The sequence below is a fragment of the Tachyglossus aculeatus genome, chromosome 5, assembly GCF_015852505.1.
Source record: "Tachyglossus aculeatus isolate mTacAcu1 chromosome 5, mTacAcu1.pri, whole genome shotgun sequence".
Classification (NCBI taxonomy): domain Eukaryota; kingdom Metazoa; phylum Chordata; class Mammalia; order Monotremata; family Tachyglossidae; genus Tachyglossus; species Tachyglossus aculeatus.
The window spans coordinates 70,159,075-70,176,068 of NC_052070.1; the positions used below are offsets into that span (position 1 = coordinate 70,159,075).

General features: G+C 47.0%; 1 protein-coding gene across 2 annotated transcripts in view; it reads right to left on the reverse strand.

The window, feature by feature from the left end:
• DAPK2 (death associated protein kinase 2) overlaps window positions 1-16,994 on the reverse strand; it is a 138,813-nt gene that overhangs the window by 16,474 nt on the left and 105,345 nt on the right. Inside the window, exons 8-10 of one of the 2 annotated variants that reach the window (XM_038746512.1) lie at window positions 14,174-14,326; window positions 8,324-8,369; window positions 5,394-6,527 (exon numbers count right to left, since the gene is read on the reverse strand). In XM_038746512.1, the coding sequence (XP_038602440.1) occupies window positions 5,886-6,527; window positions 8,324-8,369; window positions 14,174-14,326 (841 nt within the window). In that variant the 3' untranslated portion in view covers window positions 5,394-5,885. Of the gene's footprint in view, window positions 1-5,393; window positions 6,528-8,323; window positions 8,370-14,173; window positions 14,327-16,994 lie in introns of those variants that run through there. The other variant, XM_038746513.1, reaches the window with a different exon arrangement.

Here is a 16,994-nt window from a genome sequence, read left to right on the forward strand (position 1 = left end):
CCAAGGGTTTAATTGCTAAAGAGCAGCTGGAGCTCAGAGGACTTGAGAAGCACCATGGCCTAATGGATAGAAAGTGAGCCTGGAAATCAGAAGGACCTGGGTTCTAGACCCGGCTCCGACCTTGGGCAAGTCATTTCACTTCTCTTGCCTCAGTTACCTCGTCTGTAAGATGGGGATGAAGACCGTGAGCCCCATTTGGGACAAGGACTATGTGCAACCTTGATTAGCTTGTTATCTACCCCAGCACTTAGAACAGTGCCTGGCACATAGTAAGTACTTGAAAAATGCGTTGTTTTTTTTTAAAAAAGTGCAAGTTATGCTGACCAGATTCACATTTGAGTGGCCCTGGTGCTGGGGCCTTTGTATCCTTTCTTCAAATTGCCTGGGACAGCTTCAAAAACCTGCGATTGTCCTAGCTAAACTGGGGCCCAGCACTTAGAGCAGTACCTAGCACATAGAAATCACTTAACAAATACCATAATTATTAATTACTATTTTTATGTATGGCCAGCCTACCCTTCCATCATCATTTGGTAAGGAGTGAACAGCACCGCATTGTTCTCAAGGGTGTGACAACTGCAGCTCAATTTCCAGGGCATTGATTCCAGCAACCTTCCTCTTTGTTAAACCACACTTTTCAGCTCCAGAGACAACCCCTTCTTTTCAACTCACTGTCACTGGTTGTCCCCATACTCTGACAGAAACTCCCTGATTTCCCTCTCCTATTATTCCCCCACATCTTCTGATAGGCCCAGCACTCCCTAAATTCCCCCAAAAGGTTATCATCGGGCACCTCTTTCCTGACTGCACTGAACAACCTAATTATGTTTGGCGGGAGGGGGGAGCCTCAAGCTGTTCTTAAACTTAACTCCCTTCCTTCCTTTTCCCTTCTGTAACCCGTCTTAAACTTCCTTTCCCTTCCCCCTCCCCGACCCTTGCTCCACATACTTCCTTGAAAAACTCAATCCCAGAGCGGAAACGCTGGTGTTCATCACTGAGGGTTTGATTTGCTGGAGCATCTAACTGTAAAAATAGGTCACATAAACAGATCTCGGGCCTGGGAATCAGAAGGACATGGGTTCTAATCCCGGATCCACCACTTGTCTGCTGTCTGGCCTTGGGCAAGTCACTTCATTTCTCCATGCCTCAGTTACCCCATCTGTGAATTGGGGACTGTGACTGTGAGCCCCACTTGGGAAAGAGACTGTGTCCAACATGATTTGCTTGTATCCACCCCAGGGTTTAGTGCAGTGCCCGGCACATAGTAAGCACTTAACACCACAATTATTATTATTCCATGTCTCACTGGGTGTGATATTGGAACTTCTACGTCAAAAAGCTACAGCCGCAATAAATCACTCTAAAGAAGAAACTTTGTGCTTTTTTCTGCAACCCCTGTTGCTTTCCTGCCCAATCTGATCTGGAGTAGACTCTCGAGCTGCTTCCATCCCCATTCTGGATCTGACAGTCTTCCGGTCCTTGTTCCATAAAAAGAGACTTTTTATCTAAAGAAATCACTGGTTTCCTTTTGTGTGTCTACTTTCTCTTCTAGCTTACCGCTCAGGGTGGCTACTAAATATGAGCCCTTGGAAAAAGGGCAATTTTTTTATGGTTTTTGTTAAATGTCTACCATGTTCCAGGTACTGTACTAACTGCTGGGGTAGATACAAGCTAATCAGGCAGAACACAGTCCAGGTCCCACATGGGGCTCCTAGTCTTAATCCTTATTTTGCAGGTGAGATAACCGAGGCACAGAGAAGTCAAGTGACTTGCCCAAAGTCACAGAGAAGAGAAGTGGCAGAACCAGAACTCGGACCTAGGCCCTTCTGACTCCCAAGCCGGTGCTCTATCCACTAGACCACACTGCTTCCAAGCGCTTAGTACAGTGCTCTGCACACAGTAAGCGCTCAATAAATACGATTGAATGAATGAATGAATGCTTCTCACTAAACCACACTACTTCTCATTTGACAGCTGACCAAATTCAACGGCCTGGCCAATGCAGTGCTGTCCATTGTCATTAGCGTTGGTTAATCACTGCCAACTTCTCCCCTTTTCCTTTCCTCTCCATCTCTAAGAAATAAGGACTCACGATTTTGTTTTTCTTCTGAGCTCATTAAATGAAGACCTACAGATGATCAGCATACTTGCATTACAGTTCTTCTGTGCCAATGAGGAATCAGTTTTTTTTCAAAGGCTTATAATAGCATTTTCGCATGAAGTAGATATCTGAATCAGCAATTCTTTGATGTAGGAGACCAGAAATTCCAGAAAAGACAAGGAACACTTTGAGGGAGATTTAGGGTATCGACCATTACCCTTTCTAAGTTTCCTTAACCCTGAAGAACGAGTTATTAAGGGGAATAAGGGGGAATAAGGGAGGTGGTGAATGGGGAGTTTCAGAGGCCTCATTCTGAAAATTCATGCTGGTCACCTTTAACCCACGGATGCTTTGGCCGGACATTCTGTCTGGATAAAAGTCACCGGACATGATCCGTACAACCTACCAAGAACCAGCTGGCTTAGTGGATAGTGCTTTTAGACTGTGAGCCCACTGCTGGGTAGGGACTGTCTCTATATGTTGCCAATTTGTACTTCCCAAGCGCTTAGTACAGTGCTCTGCACACAGTAAGCGCTCAATAAATACGATTGATGATGATGATGATAGTGCTTGGGCCTGTGAGTCAGAAGGACCTGGGTTCTAATTCCAGCTCTGCCACAAGTCTCCTGTGTGACCTTGGGCAAGTCATTTCACTTCTCTGTGCCTCAGCTCATCTGTTAAAAATGGGGAAAAGATCGTGAGCCCCTGTGGGACAGGGACTGTGTCTGAACTGATTAACTTGTATTTACCCCAGTGCTTAAGTGCTTAATAAGTACCATTATTACACCATCACTTCCACCAGGGCAGCCCACCAAGGGGTCCTGTACTAATTCCCAACTCCTCTTTCTACTGCATATCTTCTTGCGTGGCAGGGAAACAAACTAAGGAGGGCATCACCTCCCACCATTCTGCCCTCTTCTCTGCATTCCTACCTGAGCTAACCTAACGCAGCACTGATGTCTGCTTTAACGCTTCCCAAGAATTCTGCCGCATCTAGTGAAGGGGCTGTGAAATCAATCAATCAATCAATCAATCGTATTTATTGAGCGCTTACTATGTGCAGAGCACTGTACTAAGCGCTTGGGAAGTACAAATTGGCATCACATAGAGACAGTCCCTACCCGAGAGCAGAGTTGTCGGGTTCTTCGGCAAACTCCGCTCTCTACTCCCTGCCCTTCAAGGTCTTAGGCACAGGCTGCCATCAGCTACTCAAGAACTGAAAGCTACCAGCCAACTAGGCAGGAGTGTGGGTCAGGCAAGAGAAAATACGCCTATACTACGAAAAGCATGAAAATACGCTTTCGTGCAATCGTGCAGCCTCTTTTCAGAATTTCCCCAGGGGCCACAATCACGTTAAAGTCACCAGGAACTGGACAAGCAGCGTGGCTCAGCGGAAAGAGCCCGGGCTTTGGAGTCAGAGGTCATGGGTTCAAATCCCGGCTCCGCCAATTGTCAGCTGTGTGACTTTGGGCAAGTCACTTCACTTCTCCGGGCCTCAGTTCCCTCATCCGTAAAATGAGGATGAAGCCTGTGAACCCCCATGGGACAACCTGATTACCTTGTACTCCCCCAGTTCTTAGAACAGTGCTTTGCACTAGTAAGCGCTTAATAAATTCCATCATTATTATTATTATTACTATTTTTTTTCATGGTATCTGTTGAAGTGCTTAATATGTGCCAGACACTGTACTAAGCGCTAGGGGAGGTACAAGCTAATGTGGTTGGACAGAGTCCATGTCCCATGGGGGGCTCACAGTCTTAATCCCCATTTTGCAGATGAGGGAACTACGGCATTGAGAAGTTAAGTGACTTGGCCAAGGTCAACATAGCAGATGAGTGGCAGAGCCGGTCCTTCTGCCCCTCAGGCCCATGCTCTATCCACTAAGCCACGTTGCTTCCTATTTTTCCCTTTTCAGATGGTGCCAAAGGAACTCTCTTATGGTGAACTAAACGTTTAAAACAGGAAAGGGTAACCAAAGGGCACAGTGGGGACAGTCCTTCCATTTAAGAAGCAATTCTATCCACTTCCACTCCTCCCAAATTTAAGGCTGCTATTTTCAATTTTGAAAACAGCCCTGGTAAAAAAAAAAAAAAAAGGTACTGTCAGGATTTCTTTCCCCTGGGAGGCCAGGCTCAAGTGCAGGTCTGTTGACATTAATGGATATTAATGGACAGTATTTGCCTAGAGTCTTTGGCCATCTCATTCCTCCATGACACCACATCATTTCTTTTCAGTTGCTGATTAAACCACACTAACACAATTCCCAGGTATTGCATTTGAACCAGTGAGGGTTTCTATTAGGGAAACCTAACCTGCTTCGATTAGAGAAGCAGCATGGCTCAGTGGAAAGAGCACGGACTTTGGAGTCAGAGGTCATGGGTTCAAATCCCAGCGCCTCCAATTGTCAGCTGTGTGACTTTAGGCAAGTCACTTCACTTCTCTGTGCCTCAGTTACCTCATCTGTAAAATGGGGATTAAGACTGTGAGCCCCCCCAACCCCCCGTGGGACAGACTGATCACCTTGTAACATCCTCAGCGCTTAGAACAGTGCTCTGCTCATAGTAAGTGCTTATAAATGCCATCATCATTATTATTATTATTAGTGACCAATCATAAACTAGGACAGAGAGATCAAGAATGATCCCATAGCTGACAGGAGAGCATTTTGGACCTTAAAAAAAGCACTTACTTATTTTAGTGAGTGGGTCACCAGAAGTATAAATACCCCAAAACCCTGTGAAAACTGGGGGAGGAGGGGAATGCCTGCAGGCTTGGCATTCAGAGACCTCTTTTTTTTCCCACCTTTCCCATGCTTGGTTTTTGAACCAAGGGCAAGTCTGGAGCCACTGGAAAGTGAGAGAAAGCATACTGCCTCATTAAGACTTCTATTATTATCATTATTATTAATAATAATAATTGCTAAGCACTTACTAAGTGCCAAGCACTGTCCTAAGCCCTGGGGTAGATACAAGTTAATCAGTAAATCCCACACAGAAACTTCAGTCTAAATAGGAGGGAGAAAAGGCATTGAATTCCCACTTAGCAGACGAGGGAACTGAGGCTCAGAGAAGTTAAGTGACTTGCCCTAGTTCCCACGGCAGGTAAGTTAGAGAGCCAGTTAATAAGACCACAGATCACTGCAGTCAGAAACCAACTGGAGGAAAAAGGTTCTTCCGAGAAAATAGATCTCCCAAGGCTACCTACACACCCAGGGAACACCCACACGGAGATGTTCACTTATAGCAGGATGTGACCCTCGCTTCTGGGGTGAACAGAAAGGCCCTGTGCCACAGATTCCGAGGTAGATACTGCCCTTCCTCTAAAATGATGGATATTCACTCACTATAAACACCTATTTCTTTCCACTGCGTCAGGAGCTCTAGGTAGGCGCAGGTCATCAACAACATCGGATTAAGATCACGAACTCAAGTGGCTTCCCAAGTTCCCTCCTGGCTCTTACAGTGTCCCCACAGGGTGCTGTAGGTTTCTATGGGGGTGGGGGGAATAGAAGGGGAGCCTCTCATCTCTAATCCATCAGGCACGGGGCTGACTTCATAACGCCTTCGGGAAACAAGCTGCTTCTTGTGTAAGTGAAACAACGTTGAAAAATGTTGTCTCCCAGGCGGGCGGAGGGATGGTTTGCATAACTCAGTAGCACCACGGCAATTTGGCTCCAACAACGGGCTGGGGAACCAGACTGAAATGAGAAGCCAGAACCATCTCTTTCTGCCGCACCAGGATACAGTCAGCCAAATACATGCTACAGCAAACAACGAGGCCAGATTATTGACTGGAGTCGGCAACATGGAGCTTTAAGCCTGCAAGAAATTCTTGACTGAACGATCTATTAAACAGCTCCATTAGTGATTCATTAGCATCTTTGCTGAGAACTGAGTCACAGTTTCCACCGCCGCAGCTTCCGTCCCTGCCCTCCAGCTGGAAACTGCCCATCAGATCCTGGATCCACGCGAGGTGGTCGGCCAGCTCCCGACCCAGGGATTCATACCGAGACCCCAGACGAGCGCATTTCCCCGAGATGCTCCCGACGTGAGACCCGATGCCGAGGATGTCATCCCGCAGGTGCTTCTTTCGGGACTCGGCTTTTCGGTGCTCGTATCTGAGCCGGGAAAGGTCGTGCCGCACATTTTCATGCTCTTCTTTGTACCACGCTTCCTTCTCGTTGTAGATGGACACCAGGGCATCGACGTCGGCCTGTAAGGCACTCCGGGACTCCACTAGGGCGCTGAAACCGCGTTCCACCTGAGCAATGTCCTCCACCGCTCGGGCAAACCGCTCGAAGTTGATGTAGGTGTTGTTGGGGGGCATGCTGGAGTGGCACTTGAGAGTGTATTCCCTCAGGCGCTTGGTCTTGAACTGTGCAGGCCGGGCGGCTCTAGAGTCAGGGATTTTGGTCTCTCCGCCCAACTAGTGAGTTTTCGGACAGAAGAACCGAGCGTTACCCGCCGTGCAGGTAGAAGAACATCGCTCCGAACGCCACGGAAAGGACCAAGGATGCACATTGCTTCTCCACAAGGTGGCATTCCCTGCATGCACCAGACTATCCAAGTCACGGAGGTGGACAAGCACTGAGCATGCCTCGCAGATAAACAGAAATGGAAAGGAAGAAAGAAAGAGCGAGGGAGAGAGAAAGAGGGTCAGGGAAGAGGAAGGAAGGAAAGAAATGAGGAAGGAAAGAAGGAAGAAATCAGGAAAAAGAAATGAAGGAAAAGAGGGGTGCTGTCACAGGCTCCTTTCAAGGGTGACCACAGTTAGTAAACTCAAAAGTAACAACTCAAAAAAGAACCTCAGAAAGGCCTTTCAAACGTTCAGTGTTACACAAGAGAAACCTGGGGTTTGACCACCTTAAGTAGACGTGCAAATATTAACAAACTTGATTTTCAAGGAGTCATTCGTTCAGACAGACCAGCTGCAACCAACATCACCCAAGAAACATTCAAGGGCTCAGGCAGTCAAGGTAGCTCCTCCAAGGCAGGATCTCCGTGGAGAGCTCTGGCACACTTAGTACCACTGTTCCAACTCCAGCTCTGGGAAATGCTACACAGAGATCCTGGGTGGGCACATGTCCATGCGAACAAGACCACAAGCAGCATGCCGTGCTGGGAGCAGGTTCAGGAACCCGGCCCCTCTAAAAGTTTCAAATGAGCAACAGGCTACCATCATGGGTTCTCCTCTGACATGCCCCAGTTCTCCCAACTATTTCAACTGGATTTCCTGGGGAGAGCGGCACTGGGGAGGGAGGAAGGGGTTGACTCGGAGATTCATGATTCCTGGCTAACAGGCACCATTCTTTTCAGTTACGGCTTTGCGACTTGAATTTTTAGAAGCCCTATTTAAGCTGGGCTCCCTTTTCTGCCTCCTCTTCACCCATTTGGGGAAATGACAGCCACTGGGATTTCCACAGACTGACCAAGGAATTGAGGATGGGGAGGTGAAATGAAAATGCATAGAGTTCCTCCTCTCCCCACACACTTAATATTATGTCCCGCCAGGATCTCAGCTGAAACCACCAAATTCCAATTCGACCTCCTGCTACGTCATTCTGAATCATCGGCAGCATATGGGATATAGTCACAAGGGACCTTGGGCAGGATTCACCTGTGCTCTCAGGCTGTTTTCACAGCGCAGAGTCCAGGGGCAAAGGACACAAGGCCATTCTTTCCTCAGCCAAGGGAGTTTCCAAACCTGGCTGGGCTTCCCTTCCCAACTCCTTCTCAGAAGCAGGGTTTCCTGCCCGCTTTCCGACGGGCTGAGCAGCCCTTATGGCACCCCAAATATTCTAAGAGGCCTTAGAAACCTAGAGAAACTCTCCAGAATGCAGAAAGGTAGAAACAGGTAGAGTGAGAGGGGCTGGGAGGACTGAGGAGAGGGAGTCCAAATGCTGGTTTTTGAACTGTATATCTTGCAAAATAGAATAATTGCTGATAGGCCATGATCGGAATAGTAGTAGTGGTGATGGTGGTAGCAGCAATAGATTTGGTATGTATCAAAGGGGTCAGGGGCTGTTATGAAGGGAAAGTAGTTTGTGCGTGTTTTGGAGGGATTTCTTTTTGCTAATTTCAGTCAATATTAATATTCCTAGTCTGACTTTTGCCTCAAAGGTACTCAGTGAATCTGGCTATGCCTGTCAATGGATGATCTATGATTCAGCCCAAAGCATGCATTCAAATTCACCTGCACCCCTACCCTTCGTGTGGTCTTACCGTGATCCAGGGATGCGTAAGAGCTTCTTGGATTGTCAGTCGTTTCCTGCAAAGGAGATATGCAAAAAAAGAGAAAAAAGCCCACCCCACAAGAGAACAAAATGAAAAACACGTAGAAGGGAAATGGCTGGCAACATAACCTGCTCCTATTGTCTTGGTGATCATGTTGGTTATGGTGTTTGTTAAGTGCTTACTATGTGCCAAACACCCTACTAAGCACTGGGATAGATAGCTCCAAGGTAAGCAGGTTGGACACAGTCCCTGACCACCTGGGGCTCACTGATTAAGTAGGAGGGACAACAGTTATTTCATCCCTATTTTACAAATGAGAAACTGAGGCCCAGAGAAGTTAGTTAAGTTGCCCAAGGTCACCCAGCAGGCAAGTGGTGGAACCGGCATTAGAACCCAGGTCCTCTGACTCCTGAACCTGTGCTCTTTCCACTAGGCTTGGTGCTGTCACCCACATGACAGGGAATGGGCAGCAAGGAGAAAGTTTCGAATCTGCCAGGAGGTCTGCTCTCTTCCACAGATCAACGAGCTGCAGCCAAGATCGCAGTCAGCTAGGCGAGGGCCTCCAAATCTTTCAGTCAATTCTTTTCCCTCTCAATCATTCAATCAGTGGTATTTATTGAGAGCTTACTGTGTGCAGAGCACTGTAGTAACTGGCACACAATAAGCGCTTAGCAAATACTATCATTATTATCATTATTACAATGCAACAGAATTAGTTGACATGTTCCCTGCCCACAATGAGTTTCCAGTCCAGAGTTGTGACCTTAAAGTCCTTGAGAATGATGACTGTGTCCAACAGGAATGCCTTGTATCTACCCCAGGACTTAGAACAGTGCTTGGCACAGAGCAAGCACTTAACAAATACCCAAATTATCATTACTATTATTATTATTATTATTGTTAATGCCTCTCTCCTTTATGCCTCCAGCTCCCCCATCACCACCAAAGTCGGGTTCTCCCTTGGAGATTGTAAACTCCCTGTGGACAGGGATTGTGTCTACCAACTCTGTTGTAATCTACTTTCCCAAGTGCTTAGTACCATGCTCTGCACATGGTAAGTGCTCAATAAATACCACCAATGGACCAATTCATTCTCTTCAGCTAGGCGATCACGCAATCTGACTTCCTCTTCCTTCTCTTCTCAGCTCGGCGGCACTTCCACGGCTAAATCCAGGCCCAGGCCTAGTCAGGAGCAAAGTCTCCCTCTTTCCTGCTAAGGCATCAAATGATCCCTCCAGGAATTTGGGACTACAGGAGGGTGGTCTGGGGATCGCACCACGCTTTGAGCCTACTAACTAAGTGGCTGCTGGATGGTGAACTGAAAAGAGGCATGTGCAAGCCAGGAGGGGAGAGTGAACGATATAAAGATCGAGTCTCGAGCACTGTGAAATAGCTGTGGGAGCAGACCAACTCGGAGGGCGGCAGTCTGCAGGGAGGCTGCTCTCTCTGACCTGAGGTTTCGCAGAGTTCAGGATATCAAGAAAACCGAGGATTTAGCACAGTAAGGATCTATCCTTAAGTGGAAACGATGTCGGTCCCACATTGGTCTCTTCAGGCACAGTGACACTCATGGATAGGCTATTAGCAACGGTGGTGTCATCTTCAAAAATGACAGACCATTTCAGAGAATACTGCAACGGTATTGATTTTTCTGGAGACAAAGTAGAGTCTTTCTTTCAAAGTGCTCAGGTGTTATATTTTCTGCTATCTCCTTTTTTCCCCTACAAGTGCTCCACCCTAGACTGTAAATTCCTTTTTTTCTTTTCTTATGGTATTTGTTAAGTCCTTACTATGCACCAGGCACTGTACTAAGTGCTTGGGTAGATACCACTAATCAGGTTGGACAGATTCCATGTCCCACCTGGGGTTCACTGTCCTAATCCCCGTTTTGCAGATGAGGTAACAAGCACGGAGAGGTTAAGTGACTTGCCCAAGGTCACACAGCAGACAAGTGGCGGAGCTGGGATTAGAATCCAGGTCCTCTAACTCCCAAGCCCCTGCTCTTTCCACTAGGCCGTGCTGCTTCTCTGAATCAGCATCAGCACTTAAATCGGTACCCCTTAAATACTTGATATTCACCCACCCCCATCCCCACGGCACTTAGGTTTGCATCCCTGTACTCTCCCCTTCTCCCATCAGTCCTTAATTTTTATACTTGTCTTCCCCTCTAGCTCCTCATGGGCAGGGATGATGTCTACCAACCCTATTGTATTGTACTCTTCCAAGGACCTAGTACGGTGCTCGGCACACAATAAAAGTTCCCAATCAATCAATCAATCGTATTTATTGAGCGCTTACTGTGTGCAGAGCACTGTACTAAGCGCTTGGGAAGTACAAGTTGGCAACATATAGAGACAGTCCCTACCAAACAGTGGGCTCACAGTCTAAAAGTCTAAAAGTCAATACCATTAAGTGATTGACCGAAGGAGCACAAAAGACCTTTTGTCATCAACACATCCACCCATTCTCCTCCTGCCAATGACTACACTACAGCCTAGTTGGGCAACAGTGCTAAAAAGTAAACCCTTGGAAGTGGGCACAGGCTGACACAGGAGGGGCTGTCTGCTTGGGAGCCAAAAATCTGTTGGTTAGAGCTCTGGTTGCTGAGAATGAGGGGACTAAAAGTAGCTGGGGGCGGGAGATGGGGCATTAGGGAAGGCACTTGTGGTTGAATCCACGCCCCAGGCTAGGGCCTGGCTCAGTTTGGGTCTCCTGACTCCAGAGTCAATTCTCTTTCTACCATCTCCACTGCTCTTTCAGAGACGCATTTTCCAAGGGGAACAGACTTCCTTTTCAGGGCATCATAAAATCCTTTAGCTAAGTGAATTTAGATCACTAAATCACCCTTTATGATTTGCCCTTTCCTCCTTTCCCTTTGCCAGAGTAAAAGGAACGACTAGGAGTTGAGGGCGGTATGGAATCATGAAAGCCTCTAGACTATACACTCCTTGTGGGCAGGAAACATGTCTAACAAATCTGTTGCACTGTGCTTTTTTATTTATATTGTGTATATTAATGTCTGTCTCCCTGTCTAGACTGTAAGCTCATTATGGGCAGGGAATGTGTCTATTTTTATATTGTACTCTCTCAGGAGCATAGTACAGTGCTTTGTACACAGTAAGTGCTCAATAAATACGATCGAATGAATGAATACTCTCCCAAATCCTTAGTATTCATTCATTAATTCAATCATATTTATTGAGCACTTACTGTGCACAAAGCACTTTACTAAGTGCTTGGAAAGTACAATTCAGCAACAGAGACAATCCCTGCCCACAACGGGCACTCTGCACATAGTAAGTGCTCAGTAATTACCACTGACTGATTGATAAGCCCCAGAGGTAATAATAATAATAATAATGGTATTTGTTGAGCATTTACTATGTTCCAGGTACTGCACTAAGCTCTGGGGTGGATTCAAGCAAATCGGGTTGGACACAGTCCCTTGTTTCACGTGGGGCTCACAGCCTCAATCCCCATTTTACAGATGAGGTAAATCAGGCCCGGAGAAGTTAAATGACTTGCCCAAGCAGACAAGATGATAAGCGGCAGAGCTGGGATTGGAACTCATAATAATAATAATAATAATAATGGCATTTATTAAGTACTTACTCTGTGCAAAGCACGGTTCTAAGTGCTGGGGAGGTTACAAGGTGATCAGGCTGTCCCACGTGGGGCTCACAGTCTTCATCCCCATTTTACAGATGAGGTAACTGAGGCCCAGAGAAGTTAAGTGACTTGCCCAAAGTCACACAGCTGACAATTGGCAGAGCCGGGATTTGAACTCATGACCTCCTGACTCCAGGCCTGTGTTCTATCCACTACGCCGTGCTGCTCCTTTAATGGGAAAGAAAATGCATACTGGGCTCAGTGTCTTCTGGGATATCTGGAATACTAAGGTGTTCCAGAATTTATTGTTCCTGAAGGCAGAGTTATTGAGAATGACATTTCAGGGATAACCCGGAAAGAACTTTGGAGCTGCCACCTACTACTGGCCAGAGGTTATTGGTCCTTAAGAAGTGAACTGGATTTGTTTCCAGAGTTCTGGGGTCAGATGTGCATAGACCCCTTCAAGTTTCACTTGTGTTCCTGAAGACTGCACTCCTTGTTTCAGAGCAGCCCAGGGAAAAAGGAGCCGAGGGTCAAGAAATCTGTTTCCTGATATGCCGCTGACTTTCTGGGCAACCTTGAGCAAATCTTTTTACTTCTCTGGGCTTCCAATTTCCCATTTTTTAATGTTACAAAATGAGCTCTGATCCTGCTCCCCCTCATCCTCCCAACGATGCTGGAGGATGAATGAGACTAAATATAGAAAGGCACTAAACAAATCTTCAGGTACTTTATTGTTTAGGATTCTTTCTTGGACCATGAGGGAGAGGTAAACTTTGTTCTAAACCCTTCACAGTAGAAACAGCATGGAATAGCAAGCTGGGAGATCTGGTTTCTAGTAGTTCCAGCTCTGCCACTGGCCTGCTGTGTGACATTAGGAAAATCTCTTAACCTCTCTGTTCCCCTGATTCCTCAACTGTAAGGTGACGATAAGAAAACTGTTCTCCCTAATGAGCCTCAGGTGGGACAGAGGCTGTGACTGATCCGTTCCTTGTATTCACTCATTCGATCTGTCATTCAATTGTATTTGAGTGCTTACTGTGTGCAAAGCACTGGGCTTGGGAGAGTACAATAGGGCACACAGTAAGCACATAATAAATAAAATGACTACTACTAGCAGCTAGCATCAGGCTGGGGCACCATAAGTGTTGCTCAGCAACGAAAGATCCGGGACCATATTTGGTTTCCATTCCCATAATCAGGCAGGATGAGACCGCTGGAGTTCAACAAATCCATTTCCCTTTACTCTTTCAGTTAGTCCAGTGGTCTCCAGTGACTCGTTGGGTAGGGACTGTCTCTATATGTTGCCAGCTTGTACTTCCCAAGCGCTTAGTACAGTGCTCTGCACACAGTAAGCGCTCAATAAATACGATTGATTGATTGATTGATTTTGAGGAATCAGTTCCAATGGGGATTTTTAAGACGAAAGAGAATGACCCGAGGTGATCAGCGACTAAATCGATTCCCCAGGCAGCAAGCGAGTCAGCACGGAGTGACTCTGAGGACCCGCCCAATTCCCGCCTGCCAGAGGATCACTGGGAACCGCTTCTGCGGTTGCCACCGCCGCCGCCAAGGCCCCAGCCTATCAGAGAAATCGGAGGAGCCCTGGCTGTCCAAACCCCAAGACCCAAGTCCACTTTTCCGGCCAGATTGCAAAATGTATTCTTAACCAGTGGACATTCCAGAATGGCAGGCTGGCTTCCAAAACCAACAGACTGTTATTTGCATTTCAGGAGGAGAATTTCTTTCCCCCTTTTCTAGAGGGGGTCGGGCAAGCAGGTTGAGTGCCGAGTGTAGACCTCTTCCCAACCCCAGCCCAGAGTGGGGTGCCGGGCCCGGGATTCATTCATTCAATCGTATTTATTGAGCACTTACCGTATGCAGATCACTGTACTAAGTGCTTGGGAAGTACAAGTTGGCAACATATAGAGACGGTCCCTACCCAACAACGGGCTCACAGTCTAGAAGAGATCAATCAATAAATCAATCGTATTTATTGAGCGCTTACTGTGTGCAGAGCACTGTACTAAGCGCTTGGGAAGAACAAGTTGGCAACATATAGAGACGGTCCCTACCCAACAACGAGCTCACAGTCTAGAAGAGATGACACCCCTATCCCCGGGCAGATTCTAGGCCGATGATGACAGGCTGACCCCTCTCTGCCCTGAGTTGTGCAGGTAAAGGGAAAGGTCAATGCCCGAAAAAAGAACATTTCCTTTGTTGTCTTACCGGGTTTCTTTAACCAGAAGCTTTCTAATGAAGTCCTTTGCCAGCTCACTGGTTTGGCTGAAAAACTCCTCGTCGAAGTCATAGCTCACGGCTGTGATGTTCGCCAGAGTCTCCTGCTTTGTGTCTCCGAGGAAAGGCGATGCGCCGCTCAACCTGGGTACCAGAAACAGGACACTGTGTGATCATGTGGCCCCGGGGAAGAGGTTGAAGCTGGGAATGTCCTACTCTGGGCCTCAGGCATGGCCAGGATACTGAACAAAGCTGAGAGGTCTCAGGGATGCTTCCCTGCCCCAACCCCTGCTTGCATTTCACCTTCTGGGTGTACGTCCTCCCGCTCTATTTATGGAATTTGGGATATTCACAAACCAGGAGCCACGTACAAGAAGTCCAGAAGGCATGGCTCACTACTCATTCATTCAACCAGCCCTGGTTCTGGCAAAGAGGGAGTTCTGGAGTAGACCTCCATCTTCCTGGGAGGTTGTAAGTCTTGGGTTCAGTTACCAGCCTCTTAGGTGAACTTCAGACCAGCACTTCCCCTCGTTGTGGTGTGGCAAAGCAGTGTCATTTGTAAAAATATAAACATTTCGTCCCCAGACAATACAGCAACGGTGAAGGGTTCTGATCAATTCAGACTGTGTGTGTGGGAATGTGTGAGAAGAAGCGTGGTTCAGTGGAAGGAGCTCGGGCTTTGGAGTCAGAGGTCATGGGTTCAAATCCCAGCTCCACCAATTGTCAGCTGCGTGACTTTGGGCAAGCCACTTAACTCAGTTCCCTCATCTGCAAAATGGGGATTAAGACTGTGAGCCCCCCGTGGGACAACCTGATCACCCTGTAACCTCCCCAGCACTTAGAACAGTGCTTTGCACATAGTAAGCACTTAATAAATACCATTATTATTATTATTTAAAACTGGTCATCTTTAGAAAGGTGACTGACAAACCAGCTTATAAGTGTATCTGTTCTAATTCTATAATCCAGAATACATATGTCTATATATTTCAATGCTACAGTGACAGAGAAGGATTTTCAAGAAAGAGAAATAGGTAGAAAGAGAGAGGACAGAAAGGAAGAGAGAGAGGAGAAAAGACATAAAAACCATAGGCCCCGGAGAGCTATAGCCTCACATCAAGACTCTGCTGAAGAATCTGAGTCAAGTCAGCTTTTCTCAGAAGCTGTGGTTTTGCACACTTTTTTGTTAAGCCAACTGAATTTTTTTTTTTAAAGAAAAACATACAAAAATCACCACCCTTGTATCAACTTCAGGGAGACAAAATCTCAGCCACCACATCAACTGCTGGCGAGATCCAGGAATTTCATGGTTCCTGAGGCAGTCATCAACTGCAGACTATTACTTGCCATCAATACCAGGAAGTAATCAATCTTACTAACAATGCAATGTACTTAGAAATCTTCCTTGCAAAGAAGAGTCCAACTCTTAATCTGAAGCCAGATTTTCCTCCGGACAACTGAACCCCAGATTTTGGGGATGGCAAAAGGGGCTGAGGCCAAAAGCAGAAATGAAGGGAAATGTTACTTCTCCTAGGGAAGTTCATGACACTGGGTCACTTTAAGATTCCTGCGCTGTCATTTTTCTTGCCTGCCTCTCAAGTTTAGCTTTTGGAAGGGAAGGTTGGGAACAATGTCTGGGTCACGGGTGGGTTGTCAGTGCTGCCAATGGGGCAGCCTCCTTTTTTTTTTTTTGATGGCATTTGTTAAGCACTTACTGCATGCCAGGCACTTTACTAGGCGCTGGAGTAGATGCAAGCTAATCAGACACAACCCCAGTCCCACGTTGGGCTCACAGACTTAATCCCCATTTTAAAGATGTGGAAACAGAGGCACAGAGAAGTTAAGCGACTTGCCCACGAAGTAGACAAGTGGCAGAGCCAGGATTAGACCCCAGATCCTTCTGATTCCCAGGCCCATGCTCTACCCTCTAGGCTATGCTGCTTCTCCCTTCATTAGTTATTGTGCTTATTCAGCACTTGCTTCTACATGGAGCTCACAGCCTAAGAGATACGGAGGGCAGGGACCTTATCCCCATTTTACAGATGAGGAAACTGAGGCACGGAGGGGTTAAATGACTTGTTGAAGGTCGTCGCACAGCAGGCCAGTGGTAGAGCTGGGATCATAACCCAGATCTGCTGCTTGACTGGCCAGCCCCAGGCACTTTCCACGCTGGCTGCAAAGCAGGACTGAGCACCGGGGCAGGGAAAGATTCGCTTGGATTAAGATTAATCTACAGGGCCAATGACATCATAGGTCCTTACTGCTGCTGCTGTCACCTCACCCAGATAAACTGGGGTCTGTGAGGTGTGATTGCCAAAATCAATCAATCAATTGTATTTATTGAGCACTTACTGTGTGCAGAGCACTGTACTAAGCGCTTGAAAAGGAAGAAAGAGGATGTGGAGGGAAGGAGGGTGGGAGACATGGGCCTAATTTCATTCCCATTGGCACCCTTTCCCTCCTCAACGGTTGTCGCAGGAAAGGGGTGAAAGTTCGAGGATAATGGTAATAATGATAATAATAATAACAACGGTATTTGTTAAGTGCTTACTACGTGCCAGGCTCTCTACTAAGCACTGGGGTGGATACAAGCAAATCGGGTTGGACCCAGTCCCTGTCCCACTTGGGGTTCCCAGTCTCAATCCCCATTTTACAGATGAGGTAATTGAGGCCAAGAGAAGTGAAGGTCACACAGCGGATAAGTGTGGAGCCAGGACTAGAACCCATGACTTTCTGATTCCTAGGCTTGTGCTCCATCCATAACACCACCTTGCTTCTCAGAGGATGGTGTAGCCCAGGCTCCAGAGAGCCC